The sequence below is a fragment of the Scomber japonicus genome, chromosome 3, assembly GCF_027409825.1.
Source record: "Scomber japonicus isolate fScoJap1 chromosome 3, fScoJap1.pri, whole genome shotgun sequence".
NCBI lineage: Eukaryota > Metazoa > Chordata > Actinopteri > Scombriformes > Scombridae > Scomber > Scomber japonicus.
The window spans coordinates 15,426,704-15,442,567 of NC_070580.1; the positions used below are offsets into that span (position 1 = coordinate 15,426,704).

General features: G+C 42.0%; 1 protein-coding gene across 1 annotated transcript in view; it reads right to left on the reverse strand.

Annotated features, from left to right (window-relative positions):
- The window catches only part of ppfia4 (PTPRF interacting protein alpha 4), a 53,806-nt gene that overhangs the window by 1,115 nt on the left and 36,827 nt on the right, over nt 1-15,864 (reverse strand). Inside the window, exons 5-27 of the mRNA XM_053315491.1 lie at nt 14,877-15,104; nt 13,954-14,094; nt 13,018-13,125; nt 12,789-12,872; nt 11,870-12,001; nt 11,681-11,743; nt 9,143-9,234; nt 8,895-9,024; nt 8,163-8,338; nt 7,258-7,486; nt 7,123-7,158; nt 6,910-7,031; nt 6,499-6,611; nt 6,344-6,425; nt 6,159-6,240; nt 5,769-5,969; nt 5,218-5,280; nt 4,808-4,834; nt 3,117-3,292; nt 2,791-2,888; nt 1,964-2,139; nt 1,340-1,408; nt 1,064-1,250 (exon numbers count right to left, since the gene is read on the reverse strand). Of these exons, the coding sequence (XP_053171466.1) occupies nt 1,064-1,250; nt 1,340-1,408; nt 1,964-2,139; nt 2,791-2,888; nt 3,117-3,292; nt 4,808-4,834; nt 5,218-5,280; nt 5,769-5,969; nt 6,159-6,240; nt 6,344-6,425; nt 6,499-6,611; nt 6,910-7,031; nt 7,123-7,158; nt 7,258-7,486; nt 8,163-8,338; nt 8,895-9,024; nt 9,143-9,234; nt 11,681-11,743; nt 11,870-12,001; nt 12,789-12,872; nt 13,018-13,125; nt 13,954-14,094; nt 14,877-15,104 (2,815 nt within the window). The remainder of the gene's footprint in view (nt 1-1,063; nt 1,251-1,339; nt 1,409-1,963; nt 2,140-2,790; nt 2,889-3,116; nt 3,293-4,807; nt 4,835-5,217; nt 5,281-5,768; nt 5,970-6,158; nt 6,241-6,343; nt 6,426-6,498; nt 6,612-6,909; nt 7,032-7,122; nt 7,159-7,257; nt 7,487-8,162; nt 8,339-8,894; nt 9,025-9,142; nt 9,235-11,680; nt 11,744-11,869; nt 12,002-12,788; nt 12,873-13,017; nt 13,126-13,953; nt 14,095-14,876; nt 15,105-15,864) is intronic.

Here is a 15,864-nt window from a genome sequence, read left to right on the forward strand (position 1 = left end):
AGATTTATACACATTTGGTGTATTACATCAGCACAAAGACTTAAAGAAAGGAAGAGAAAGACTCAAAAAATCAACTATGGTACCTGTTTATGACTTAATACTAAAGTAGTAACAGCACATATGAGAAAGTGGGTGAAAAATGAAAAATGGGGTTTGTTTGACCACATGTATTCTTTAAAGGTGCAGTTTGTAGAATTTAGTGACATCTAACAAATTACCATCATCAACTAACGACAAGAATAATTGTTTTCGTTATCTTAGAAACCCTTTACATTTACATAGTGAGGTTTCATGGAGCCTGCCATGTTACATCCCAGAACATACAAACCAAACACTGGCTCTAAAGAGGGCTTTTTGTCTCATGGCCACCGTAGGTTCTCCTACATACTTGGAAGGGGAGGGGGACCAAAGGGATATTCAGTTGGTTGTAATCTGCAACCTCACCGCTAAATGCCACTAAATCCTACACATTGGTCCATTAAAGCTCCATTAGTGGAAGGAGCTGAATTGAAATCATTATGGTAAATGTGTTAGCAAACATGGAGCAACACTGGCATTAATTTGGAGCCATGTTTGTATCCACCTGATGGATTTATTCACACACTTTTAGTTTCTTGTTCTGTGGTTCTGTGGAGTAATACATTACACATTTTACACCACAGTTTATCAGCTAAAAGATCCCAAATCAACCAGATACCCATATCAGTACATTAGCCTGGTACAAGTGCTGCCTCATTCCTGCGTCATGCCACACAGCTGGACAATGCTGTAAGTTCAGCAGTTTCATGTGATGTTTTGTTAGCTTACCTGTTAGCATTAGCGCTCCTGTTAGTAAGCAGAGAGGAGTTAGCATGAATAGGTCCGCACTGCCGAGGGGTCGAGTCTCGGGGGCGCCGGAGGAGGAGCTTGAGAGGACATGGTAGAGAGGGGTTTTGAGCACAGCAGGACAGAGAGGACACAGCATGCAGTTAGTCAGTCAGGACAAGCTGAGAGAATGGTAAGCACATAGATACACACAGAAAAATACAAAGGACTGAGCACTTTGGTTAGTATTGTGACACACCTTCAGGCTGCAGCTGCTTCTTGGGCATCAAATTCACAGAAGGCGGCATGGACATAGAGGGCATACGGAAACCGGCAGGCAGAGTTTCCATGGAGCCTGCCATCATCCCCAGGCCTGTCCCTCCCTCACGTGCCCGAAACCTCTTACGCCACGATGGAGACCGTCGAAAAGACTTGTCATCGCCACTCTGCAGGGACAGAGCGAAAAGTCAGGTCAGACAACTGGCCCATTTTCAACAATATTGGGTTTGATCAAAGCAGCAGCTTGTAAGGTCACCTCCTCTAGTCGTCGGTCGGTCCCCAAGGCTAACAGGTTGTTGAACTCCCTCTCAAGAACCTGCCGTGCCTGAGAAACAGCAAACACAACATCTGTGAGCAGATGATACAATGGAGCTGTGAGCAAAATATGTCCAATGTCCATAGGATTAGAATGAATTCCTCTGATAAACAGGAGTAAACTAGAACAGCCTGCTTGAGTTTTCTGTTGAACTGCTAAAAACAATCAGAGGTAAATCTTGGCACCATGTAGCCGACAGTAGAGGGAAATGCTGACTGTACACAAACCATTGCGCCAACAAAAAGTAAATCAGCCGATCTCATAAAAACCTCAAACAGTGTGACTGTTAGAAGATGGACTGGCTGCAGAAAGGCCAAAATGCCTCCCACGAGCATAAAGTACTGGATAAAAAGTGTTGAATATGTGAGATTTTATGATACAAATTAAACAAAAAACAAACATCATTGGTGCAAATTGAGGGTTTTTAACTAATATGCTATGACACAAATGGACCAAACTGCCTTTAAAAATAAGAGCAAATCATGTCTTCTACACTGAGCTGAATGTCTCTCTCTGTTTCAATCATTGCATGCTTAACAACTATGAGTTTTCCACTGTAGGCACCTGTGTGTTCTGCATAGGAATCTGCAGGATGAGTGCCAGGCTGCTGTAGTCGAACGTCTCGTCCAGAGAGAGGAGCGCTCCATGAACGCCGCTCTCCAACATGTTGCCACTATACTCCCTTAGACCAATGGACTGGACCCAGTGGATCACCTGTTCATTGGTCCACACCAACACATCTAAAACAAAGAACAGTGGCTCAAACTCATGCTGCTGTAGCACAATATCATATAGATTCTCAACATGCATCATTACCACTAAATAGGAGTGACTTGATTTAGAGTACGAAAGCTAGAAACACAGAGAGAGAGAGAGAGATAAAGAGATAATGTGCATGTCCGCATAGTGTCAACTCACTGGCACACTCCCTTTGTTCATTTAAAGCACAGCTGTCAGCCAGCTTTCCAAGTTGGAACAGGCGGTGTGTGTGCATGTGTGTGTATGTGTGTAAACAGGGCAGGATTCTGATTTGACACGACAGCTGAATCAAGTTCATGTGCAGAACTCAAGGTCAAAAGGGCGACAGGGCTGGCTAGATCTGTGTATGTGTGTGTGCGTGTGTATGTGTGGACCAATCTTGGTATGTGGAGCTTTGGATCATAAGATTGTAGGTCTTTCTTCAGTTGGCTTTTTGACAGTCAAAGGTGCAGCTGTCTCGATGCTCAGGCCAGTTTGACAATATAAGTCAAAACCTTTAGGTGGTACTCTGGCCTGATGAGACTGTTAACATGTTTGAACATGTGTGTGTTTGCTTTATTGCTGTGTGTGTGTGTGTGTGTGTGTGTGTATGTGTGTGTGTGTGTGTGTGTGTGTATATGTCTTAAATGTACCTTTCATGTCGTGTTGGCTGTCCTCTCTCCGACGATCCAGTTCTTTTCTGTCATAATTGAGTCTCTTCAAGCACATAATCCCATACTGCAGACTAGCCCTGGTGCACACACCCACACATGCAAAAATACACACACACACACACACACACACACACACAAACACACACACACACACACACAAGAAAACAAACAATATCCCACACATAGAAAAGCACAAGCAAATATGCATCATTAGCCTTCTCATCTCCATTGCTAATGTATCTAGTTAGCAGATGAAAGAGGTGGCTGATCAAACAGCAACTAAGCTAATTGTTCTAGCTGCAGACCTGTGGAAGCTGTCCACCATCTTGAGATGGCTCCTCAGATCCTTCTTGGTCAGGTGGTCCAGCATGCGTGCATCTACTAGACACTCCATGAAGTAGGATCGGTACTGAGGCAGACCAAGGCTGGGCAACCACTCATTCCCTATCCATTCATGATTCATGTCTCCATATGCCAGAGTCTGCAGGGAAAGGACACAGCATTACTGAGGTTTACAATAGAATAGAATTATGTACCTACATACACAAATATTGGATATCTTTTTGGAAGTTGCGGCTAATTTTGTGTAAGTAAATAAATAAAATCCCCCCCCCAAAAAATGTATGTATACTTATAGCAATCCATGTATTTGATTCTTTTTGCACTGTGGAAAAGCACAGGTGTAACTAATAACATTAATCATGGCTGCTTTCCATTTAGTTGTTCCAGGTCCATGGTTCATGTACTGTATAAGCTTGCACACCATTATGACTTATCAGGACACTTAAATAAAACACACAAATCGTTAATGTTATTAGCGGCACTTTTCCTGTTATGACATGTCAAAATGTATTTATATGAAAAGGTGAAACATGTTTCTAGGGTTTTCTGTCTTTATTCTAAGCTAAATTAGTACAATAGTATGGGACAATAAAATCTCATTTTAACCAAGCTAAAACAGCAATTATTTTGTTAGCATATATCAACTACCACTTTGTGATGCTTTAAAACATACAAATGGCTAAGACTCATGGGACATGCTGTCAGTGAATAACAGATTATTTATCTAGTTTAAAGGGTCAGTTTACACAAATAACACACAAATAACTCACAAATGAATTACTAACATAACTCAACCTTAGTAAGTAAGTGTTTAATTGTCTCTCTCACGAGAGAAATTTGTCTTGGGTACACAAGAAGCATCGGCGATACATACAACAAAGAGTTTTACATAGACATACATAAGACATGAGACACAAAAACCATTATAAAACAAACATAATCTCAGCGCTACAGTGCATACAGTGGTAGTGGTATCTATTGAAGCCAACCGATTTATCGGTTGATCTTCGCTTATTGCAGATATACTGTATTGGTATCAGCATGTACTGTATGTCAGGAAATAGGTAACAAAACTATTTCAGAAAAGAAATTGAATCTAAACACAAACAAAACATTGGCAAGTTTTTATTTTTATTCTAACCCTTAAATATTTAGTGCACATCTTGGTTGAAATTATTTAATCAATTACAACCAAGAGATCATTATCAAGGCTCTATGTTTATGGCTCTATGTCAAGTCTCGATGTTAAGAAAGCATTTTCAGCTGATCTTAACAATCAGATTTTAGTAAGTCTCAAATATTGATATTATCCTGACAAGCTCAATGTCAGTTACATTTTTATATACAACTATATAGATTTTTTATATCTGCTGCGGTTAAGAGATACAATGGTCGTCAATGTAATTTAGTTTGTGGTACACAAAGCATTGAAACAATGTCCTGGTTACTCTATTTCAAGGTGAAAAGCTCCATGTCACTCAAAATTACTGCAAATGTCCTTTGCCACCATCTGAGTTATCAGAGAAAATACTGAAGGTGAATACTGCATGTAGTCCTCTCCTGTTCAAATACATGTGTGTTTATGTGTCAGTGAAGAGCTTGGGCTGAGTTTCAGGGTGTGAGCAAACAGATGTTAGCAGATTAGTAACCTCACCTGTGCCCAGCTCCCCTCCTCATTCTCCTGAGTGGCAGCGTAGTAGAGACAATACACAAGGTTAGAGACACATATAACACACTCAAAAACACACACACACACAAAGCTTTTCTATGAGCGTTTACTCTGCAGTTAACCTTCAATGACATATCAACTGTAATTAGATACATAAAAAGACTAATCAGACACTCATCATCAATCAGTTCAGATCACATGATTACAGGCTGAATGTGACATCCACATGCAAGTCCCAGCACAAGCACAAAAAATGTGTTAGTGTGTAATGTAGTGGATATATAAAGGGGTCTTCCGGGAGTGGACATATGTGTGTCACGGTGGGGACAGTGTCGGTGTGTGAGAGTTGTTTGGTGGGTAGGGGAGGGGGTGGGGAGCACCCATATGGTACTGACCGCTTTAGTGGAGGAAGCCAGGTTCTCCATCTCTTCATGAGTCACCCACACATTTCCGGAGGACTGCTCAGAGGACGACAACACATACACGAGCACCCACGCACACATACAGAAGCACACCCAGTGGTATATTTTCACACATAACAACCCCACGCACACACAAAGACACAGACACAGACAAACATTGTGTTGAGCGACGCCAAGGAAGGGAGTGTATTTCAGGCAGGTAGTTCATAGGCTATATGGCACTATTTATGTGTTGTTTTTCTACAGAACCTCATGCATTTACGGCAGCAGAAAAGAACACCCAGCTGAAGTCATGATGCAAGCCTTTACTGTGGTCCAAACATAACAACAAAAAAAAACAAGAGTGAGGAGTCATCACCCGAGGGTGTGGGGTGAAGGTCAAGCCTAAAGAGGTTTTGACTGTAGTTCATTTTTGTGTAGGGTAATGTGCTCATGCTCACAGCCCTGGGTTAAGATTTTGTGCAGTCATTTATTGATCTATTATTTGTGCATGGACATTTACATGAATGTGTATTTGTGTTTACCGTTCTGGAAGTGAGCGGTGCGGAGGGGCTTGTGAGGGAGACCATCTCCTGGATAGCCAAGCGGAGTTTGAGTCGGTGCAGAGGGTTACTGATGCCGATCTCCCTCTGGATCTCTGTGTCTGACAGAGCTGACATGATGGCTCCACTCTTCACGTTGGCACGACAGGCTGCCACATACCACGCCGGCATACCCACCCACAGCTGGTGAGAGTCATCAAGATATTCAACGTCAACGACAGTGTCGCCGTAAAAGGTCCGATAGAAGGGAAAGGAAGTGCAGATCAGGCTGCGATAGCCAGTCTAGTATTTGATATCACCATATATGATGTAACACCAGAAAGACAGAAGTAGGTTTTATACAGATTTCTTTTAGGTAGATTGATGGAATACCTCTAGCCAGGAGACAACAGTAGGGCCGTCCCACTGGGCAAACGGCAGACCTCTTTTCCTGGCATCTTCCAGAAGTTCATGTCTAAAATTAAAAACCATGCCGTAAGAAAAAAAAACAGGCCTGGTGAATCATTTCTATAACAAGAAAGATAAACAAAAAGTCAGGAATGAGAGGATGCTTTTACTTTTTCTTCATCCTGCGATCCCTCTCGGCCTGGGTGCCCAGTTTTCCCAGAGTCATAGTGTCACCAATGCCCATGTCAAAGTCTGAAATACAGCACAACAGTGTTTATTTCTGTCTCTGCAAGTCTTTGCATCAGTGTGGGACAACTAAATGTACCTGATAATGCAGGTAAAGGCTGCCCATCCCTGCTCATAGCCTGTTCCAGTCGACCTTTTTCCTTCTTCCCAAACATACGAACGATAGATGATTTGATTCCTTTCTTTTGCTTTCTGCAGCCAATTACAGAAAAACAGACAAATTGTGGCACACAAAAATAAACAGGCTGATATTGTCTTGTTAGAGAGGTAAGCAATTATTTTGGGGTAACAGTAAGTCTGTGCCTCATTCTCTTTCCTTGACCCATCCATGCTGTCATTGTGCATTCATGTGAAGAGTTCAACATATTAAGGACCATTCAAGACATGTTAGTGGATAGTTGACCTGCTGACTTACCATCTCTACTACTTTGGCTATATGTGTGTGTGTGTGTTTGTGTGTGCCTGCATGCATGTATGCATGTGTTTTTACCCTCGTCCATCCTCCAGACTGCCTGTGAACTGAGCGAAATTGGTTTCCAGCCGTAAACTGCGAGGGGAGGAAGGAGGCGACGTCTCACACTTGATGGTGGCTTTGTCCACTTCCACAGGTGACTGGAAGAGTCACAAAACCAACTCAGCTCAATCACGAAAGCCACAGCGGGACAGGAGAGCTGTACAATTTTATTTGTGTTTGTAAACTTACTGCAACTTTCCTGCGGTGTTTCCTCAAGTCGCTTGGCTATTAGACAAACAAAATAAGTCACAGTTACAAAAGAAGCCATGCACATTTTTAGCTGTTTGCTGCTGATTTTTTACTGTTGTTTGTGTGTGTCCAGACCAGAGTCATGATGCCTAGATGGTGGCTGGCGTTGCGTGAATGGTGTTTAGGTGTTGAGTGGCCGCTGGTGGGCGGGGAGGTGGATGATGCCAGGGACTGGGCAGTGGCGGAGGTGGGCAGGGCGCGGGGTCGAAGCGTCACGTTGAGGCCGTCCATGCTGCCGCTGTTCACGCGAGACTCAATCTCATCAGAACGCAGGTCTGCTGACTCTCTCTCCACCTGGATCATCCTACACACACACACACACACACACACACACACACACACACACACACACACACACACACACACACACACACACACACACACACACACACACCATATAATACTGAGCCTCTGAACTGCTTTCAATGTGTGTCCCAGTAGGGATTCTTCTTTTAAATTTTTAAATATTTTAAAAAGTTGAAAATTGGATTAAATAACATGCAATCCTGGAGAAACTGGTTACTAAAAATTGCATTTTTATTACCTTGAGGGAGTCTGGCTCATAATTAACAACTATTATGCATTTTCTCTCCAGAAGCATATTCTGGGTTGTCACAAGAGGATCTTGTTTACTGTGAACTGCATTAAATAGCATCCTCTTCAGCAGAAAACAGAACAGAAAAGAAGTTCTCTATCTACATGTTATCATTTCTCATTCCAATTCCACTATCAGATTTTGGTGCAACCTGTCTAGCCACAAGCCTTCATGTACCGCATTAACAAGATGTAGTAGCAGCACCTCTACTCTCTGCAGTATCTTTAATATAGCTAATTTTCTCACAATTATTTGTTGCATTATCTTTAATAGTTTGTTCTCTCCGTATCTGGATCTTGTTCCTCGCTGCTGCACTGACCCAATTTCCCCATGGGGATCATGAAACTGTCATGTGCTGTAATCTAATGTGCCTGTGATTTGTCACCTTATCTCTTCATTGATAGCGTCAAGCTGCTTCTGCAGCATGAGAGCGAGAGTCTGAGCGTCTGATTGGCCACTGGGGGAAAGCAGCGTTGAGCTAACATCGTCATCCAGGTCTGACTCTGCCTCGATGTCACTGCCGAGCAGGTGGCTGACACTCCCACACAGTGATGGGTAGTCCTGTTCGAACATCGCGCATACCTGGTAACAATAGATGCACATGAGCTTTCACATCATGTAGAAACATTTCATATGTTGAATAAAATACACACTTCTCCTTCCTTTTTTGATCATAAATGAATGCACTTATAGAATACACTACATGAGTGAGTCTTGATTGTATGTATACATGTAAAAAATACAATTTGACATTTATAGAGTAGTTTGTATGTGGCCAGTTATGACAAGAAATGGATGAACAGGGAACTTACATCAGACAGCATGTCCATTTCAGCAGGTGAAAGAGAGACAGAGACAGAGAAGTTAGTAGAGAATGGTGAGTTAGGCATGAAGATCGATGCATGAAACCCACTGGGCCTCATCATACAACAGCCAAGCACTGACACGTATTAGCAAAGCAAACACGAACTCAAACAAAAAAATTGATAAGGAGTTGTATTTGGTTAGAAGAAAGCTGACACTTGATCTTCTGATCTGTAAATTGGCAAGCCCGTTTAGTGTGTGTGTATGTGAGGAATGGTGTGAGCATTAGGCCTGATAAAGACATTATTGGCACCTTGTTTGGGTCATCTCGTAGCGCTGACAGTCTGCCCTTTTGTGCCCGCCTGATCACAGTTGTGCTGTAGTGGCCATCTTGGCCCTCCACCACAGAGTAGCGAAGGTCGCTGGAGCTACCCAGGTGAGACCTGAGATTACATACAAACAACAGAGCACCATCATCAAAAATGTATGATGTGTAGTGTTATCTTAGAGTATGAATTCCAGTAGATCAAGGAGAATGTGTGGAGGATGTGAATGTTATACCGAGGGTGAGTTCCATCTCCAAACGCCCCACTGCGGCGTTTCAAATGGTCAATCTCATTTCTTAGCTTCTCAATCTCTCCAATCAGTCGTTCCTGTGAGAGAGAGAGGATGATGGGTAGTGATACATGTATTCAGATCTGTGAAAGTGAAAGCAGCACTACCACACTTCATTACCTGTAAAGTGAAGAGTAAAAGTAAAATGCCAGGATTCCAAATTTTACTTAAAGGTAGAATATGTAGAATGAGCAGAACAACGCCATCTAATGTCTCGAGATCGTAGTCGCAACAACCAAAAAGTAATTCCAGCAGTCGGGTTGCCAGGTCCGGTGCCGGATTTTATTTTAGCTCTAACTCTGTAAATATACCACTTTATCCACATGTCTAACCTTTTTAGGCGAGAAAGTAGCCCTTTAGATCCACAATGTGACGCTAATTTGTCCAAATAACATCTGCTTAAAGTTTTGTTCCTGCGAATTCGGAGCCACTCAAGTTAGCCGTAGCGAGTAACGCACTTCCGGTCATTTTCACAAAATAAAACACCCGTTGCCCTTTATTATTAAGAAAACCATAACGATAGAGTTGGTGCTTTTATTTTGAAAACAGGAAGCGAACATACCCTCGCTGTAACTGACTTGAAACCACCGAGGTACATTACATTGTAACGCCAGTGGGAGTAGCAGCAATGTCTCTGCATGTACTGCCTAATCCTAAACACCGATTGGCTTGTGTGTGGTGTCGTCAGAAGCAGAAGAGGCTCACGGTCGTAAACATCTAGTCACGTGTAGTCTGAGATGGACGCGCAGGTCAGGAAATGACGTAAACGGACCGTATATGGTTTGTTATTTGTGTTATTACATTACGTGTTGGACTAAATACATGGACATATTGAGGAAAATATTCCGGTTTTATGAAAACGGATTTCATATTTCACAAGAATGGATATTTGGCGAGCTGTACAGAAAGTCCTGAGTCATAAGATGATCGTTGTGGATAAAGGGAAGACTTTGAAGGTATGTAGGCATTATAGCTTTTCTCACTTAGCTGAGTGGCTAGCCGAGCTAATCGGTAATACTATTACGGCTGTGAGCAACCATATAAGTCGTGAGTGGTCTTGAATGAATCAGAACAATCTAAGCTTTCCAACAATGTACGGCATGAGTATATATGTTTAAGGGTTGGTGTTTAAAACATTCAGAAGACCGTGTGGCTACCTCCTAACATCCGTCCCGTCCCGTGAACGGAACAGCGTGCGTTAAGAGGTTAATGATCAAATATCAAAATCCGAATAGCGTCAGAAAGTCAACCCACTCTCCACATTTCCATTGCTACCGTTTTGATACTTCGTGGTACACAAACAAATAGCATCTCATATGAAAGCTAAGACCCTGGCGAGTTCAACAGTACCACTATTATTGCGCTAAAAACTCAGTGAACCAGCAGCATACAAAGGTAAACAACCACTTATTTACAGTGACTAACAGATATTCTGTCTTACCTTCGAAGTTTTGTGATGAAAAGTTGTACTTGAGAGCAAAAAACGCTGGTTTTAGTGAGTCCAACACGGCCGTGTTTGTTTACAACTCCATTTCACCCAGTGCCTGCCTACAGTAGCTGCACCGGAACAACAGACAACCCTGGCAACCCGCAATTCCGGCCGTTAATTGGCTGGTACAATGTACACAGAACGTGTCAGAACGTCATTGTCGAACCGTCAAAAAATTTTAAAAATATTAATTCAGACTAAATATTTTTTTTTATGGAAAAGCAATACTTTCATTCTGTACCCCTCAAAACGCCCCGTGTCTGTATTATTTTAAAATTCTACATATTCAACCTTTAAGTGAATGTATATAACTATTACCAGTAACATGTACTTAAGCATAAGTAGAAGTTGTCCATACAAAATAATGGCCACTGTAATATTAGTTAATTATTATTTATGTATCAATGGAGTAGTTTTAAATTTTGGGAAATACACTTAAAGGCTTGAATGAGAAGTATGGTCTGTTCTGTATGAAGCTACAGCCAGCAGCCAGTTAGCTTAGCTTAGCAAAAAGGGGAAACAGCTAGCCTGTCTCTATCCAAAGGTAACAAAAGAATCATATCTTGTTTGTTTAATCTGTACAAAAACTGAAGTGTGAAAATGACAACGTGTGGTTTTAAGAAGAGATATGCAGTGGACTGGGAGACTCTTGACAGAGGCAATGACTCACATGACCAAAGGGGATAGACTAGTGGCTGTGTGAGCTATTAATGTTGTAATGTTTGTTTCTTTTTCTGATGTAGTGACTTCCATTAATCTAGTCAACCAACCAGCTGAGATGATGCAAGGTAACTAGTACAACTGTCATATAAATGTAGTTTGATAAAACATACAACTCATCGCAGTACAAAATACAAACTACAAAGCAGCATACAATTTCATATCCATGTTAAGATATTAGTTACATTCCATCAGTGATTATGGGGTTTGTCATCTGGGAGTGAGGACACTGTAGCATTTTCTGTGGTTATGCGATTGAATTAAGGTTTACTAACCCTGGTATGGTGAAATTCTTCAAGCTGTTTCTGGCAGTTCTCAAGGTCTTGAATGAGGGAGTTCTAGACCAAAAAGTCAGAAGACCATGTCAAAACAAATCTGTACAACATGTGTTGTGCTGTATATTAATTTGTTTTGTGAGGCAATATCAGCTGCTGCTAAGATGATTGTGTGTGTACAGGCCTTGCCTTGTCCTCCAGTGCAGCCATGCGTTCTTTCAAATGGAGCTGCAGTCTTTCATTGGACTCAGTGAGCAGACGATCCACGGTGTCAGATAAACGCTTGTTGTGCTCCTCATTCATTTTCTCCCTCTGACGAGCCTGATGAGCAGAGAGAGAACCAGACAGGGAGGAATGACATCATCAAATGTTTATATGTATTTACGTATGCAGCTAATCAAGTATCTTTGCATGGATTAAAGGATGAAGTGTGTATTTAGCCCAAGATCACCAGCTGCCAGATATATAGTAGGTCTTCTGAGCCAACAATGGCTCAAAACAATCTCACAGCCAGAATGATTTAATTACAGTAATTTACGTGGTGATGAATAAAGGGTTAAATGCCTTCTCTTTAATGGGAAGGGCTGTGCTTATGTATGCTACAGTAATTTCATTAAAGTGAATTACAGTAATACAGATACACACAAACACACATCTGCATCCTCAGAAAGCTCTTCCGACTAAATATAGTCATGAAATCGCACAGAGAGAGAGAGAAATTAGCCTTGCGTGAATTATTCAGTCTAAAGATAGCAGCCAATCAGTCTTTTAGCAAGGAGGGAGGGAGAATGTGTTGCATGAAGATATGTGCATTTGGTTCAAATTCATGCAACAATGCACCAGGAAAAAGGAAGTGTGTGTCTCCTGTGTTTTGTGTATGTACAGTACGTGTATGCATGAGGGAGCACAGAGCCAAGAGTTGAGGCGTCCAATTAATGTGAAGCTTCAGCCAACACACGCACGCACGCACGCACGCACGCATGCACACACACACACACACACACACACACACACACACACACACACACACACACATACACACACATCACAGTGAGAGGTCAGAGAGACCCTGCAGGGCTGGTGCACACACACACACACACACACACACCCGTCCCAGCTCTTGGTTCTTCTCCTCCAGTTGTGACTCCAGCTGTCTGAGCCGCTCCTCCACATTGCCATGACGTTCTTCAGCCTGCAGGGGGAGACACTTATATAAGTACAACTGCCTCCATAAGTTCTGTAACTATACAGTATGTCTATCCTTGTGATTTGAACAAAGTGCATGTCTGTGTGTGTGTGTGTGTGTGTGTGTGTGTGTGTGTGTGTGTGTGTGTTACCTTGGAGAGCGCTGCCACTCTCTGTGCCAGTTCAGCCTCCACCTCTGGCAGAGTCTCAGCCTTCCTCATGGTCTGAGCCAGCCTCTGCTCTGCCATCTCCAGCATCTCCTGCAGCTGGCGCACCTTCTCCTCACTCTGTCACACACACACACACATACACACACACTCACGCACACACACACACACACACACACACACACACACACGCAATGAAAGCAGAGTGACATTGGTGAAATCAGGCAGAAGTAAGGATACGACACAGGGCCACAAATGGTGGATGTTCTTGTTGCTTGCTGGTATTCCCCATGTAGAGCTGAACTCAGATTCACCTTGAACTACACATGAACCTTTGAGGAGGATGTTTCTAGTTTTCACTCAGTCCATGGAAAATTAATTGTCGTCTTAAATACACTGAAATAAAACCCACTTCATTACTTTTCTCAGTTTACTTGGCTTTACTGTGGTTAACAAGGTTGAGGCATGAAATATGAAAATGTGAGAAAGAGAGAGCACATTGGCCTGAATCCATAACTCATGTCACCTTCAATCACCTTCATCAAGATACGTGTTCCATTTTTAGTGCCACTCAACAACACATTAGGATTGTAACACACTGAAGGAAGCCTAAACAGCCCGAATAATGAAATAGCACATTTATAAATAATGATTTAGTCATTAGTGTCAGGTTTCATTGCCTGATTGGTGACAAAGCAGTTCACTGTGTTGTTGTGTTTGTTGTTTTTCCGACTCTATGCTTAAATTCAGCTTAGTTTCAATTAACAGGGGTTTGACATTAAGCGAGGCAGCCATCATTCATTTCTAGTGACCCTTTTTAAACAATTATCATGAACTAATCTGAATAATAATAATAATGGCTCGTTATGTTCATTGCTATGTTTTAAACCTTGTATGTTAGTGTTGTTTTGTGTATGTTACCTGTCGATGCAGGGAGTCCTTGGTGGCCAGTTCATTCTCCAATTTGTCGTTGAGGTCGTGGATGTGTGTGGTTTCCCGCTGTGCAGCCAGGTAGCGTTTCTCTAGCGTTGTTATCCTCTCTTCCATATCCTCTCTCTGTGGGTGCAGAGAAACATAGACAACAGGAAAAGTGTGTGAAAAGAAGAAAAGCATACACCAATTTCAATTCAATTCAATTCAATTTTATTCCAGATCGTACTCTTTAATTTGATTTAAAGAAACCCAACATTCCCCCATGAGCAAGCACCAATGTGTCTGGTGAGGTCAAAAGTCAGAACCTAAGAGTGTTGATGGATTTATGATCATTTAAAAAATCTTTAAATAGTTTCCGTTTCCATTGTGTGCCACATTGTAGGACAACAGAGTCCATCAAGACTATTATTAATCTATCAAATTAAGTGTGGACACTGAATAAAAATGCCTAAAGTAGATAAAGCAGCCATTTTTGAAGAGTTTCTGGTTATTGCTTATATAGTGTGTCTGTGCCTGTACCTGCATTATAACCAGTAATACACCTGCACAAACTTTTAATACCAGTGAGCAGTTCAGTAGTTGTGGCTTTGCTTTATGCAGTAAACTCCAATTACAAAAGACAAAAGTGATGATTTTCACAAATTTGGATTGAAAAACTTTAAGATAACCCCTTTCAATTATCCTCTTTAAAAACATCTCTGTATATCCTATAGACAAGAGAGAACCCTCAATGGTATGGCAAACACAGGTGTATTTTCTATTAATATACAAAACTACAACCTACAGCAATTACGGCAAAATGTTACTTTTTTTTATAGCTTTTTACTTAAAAAGCTTTTCTTGCCTGCTGCTTAGCTTCCCGCTGTGCTGGCTTCCACCAGAAGCACTTTTATCTTTACTCCATCCTTGATTCTTACCTCTCTCTGTTCCCTCTGTTGTTTGATTGACAGCTCCTCACTGCGACTCAGTTCTCTGCGTGCATTTGTAAGTTCAGCCTCAAGCTCGGTCATGCGGGAGTTAAGAGTAGCAGAGTGCTCGCGGCTCTGGGCCAGTTCCTTATTGGTCCTGTCCAGCAGCTCCTGGAGCTCAGACACACGGCTGCTGTCATCATGGGCGTCTATGGAGCCATTGGGCAGTCTCTGTAAAGTGGACACACACAATTAATGGATATATAGATACATTCTTATAAAAGAAACCCATCTGAGATACCTAGATTTTACATGTACAAATGTACATACTATGGTTGGAAGACGATGAGAGTTGGTGGAAAGCAGCTAAAGTTAGATGACCTAGATAAGAAAGTGGTGGGGTTTTTTGCATTTAGGGATGGATTGTGTGGGGTTAGGCTGCCATGTTGTTGTTTTGATGTTGTTTCTCTTCTCTTCACAGCTCAAAGTGAAGTTAATTCCAGGGCCTTAATTAAACAAACCTTCAGGGACACATATTCAGAAAGTCAAAGCAGTGGGCAGCCAAAGTTAGTAGGACCCCCCTCCATTCCTTCATGCCTTCTCATGAACACCTTACAGAGATATATACACACAAACACTGGGGGAAATAGATTTAAATGGTCTACAGCTGTGTAGTACAATGCACCTGGTGATTTGCAATTGTGCATGATTCCAGTTTAGCCATAGAAAACTCTCATTAGCTAACCCTAACCCCTATCTGACTGACAAAATGTAGCAATCATCGGGTACAACATGGCTGTTAGCTCTTATTGGTTTGGGAGATAAGAATAAAAACATCCCCCCTAAAAACCCCTAAATGGTGCTGGTTGTTACATCATGAGGACGGTGACTGTCAGTGGAGCAGTGGGGGAACATGGATAGATATCCTAACTGAGTGTTTGCACAGTTTTCACTTTGCACTTTTCCTCTTAACGCTCTATGGCCAATCCCC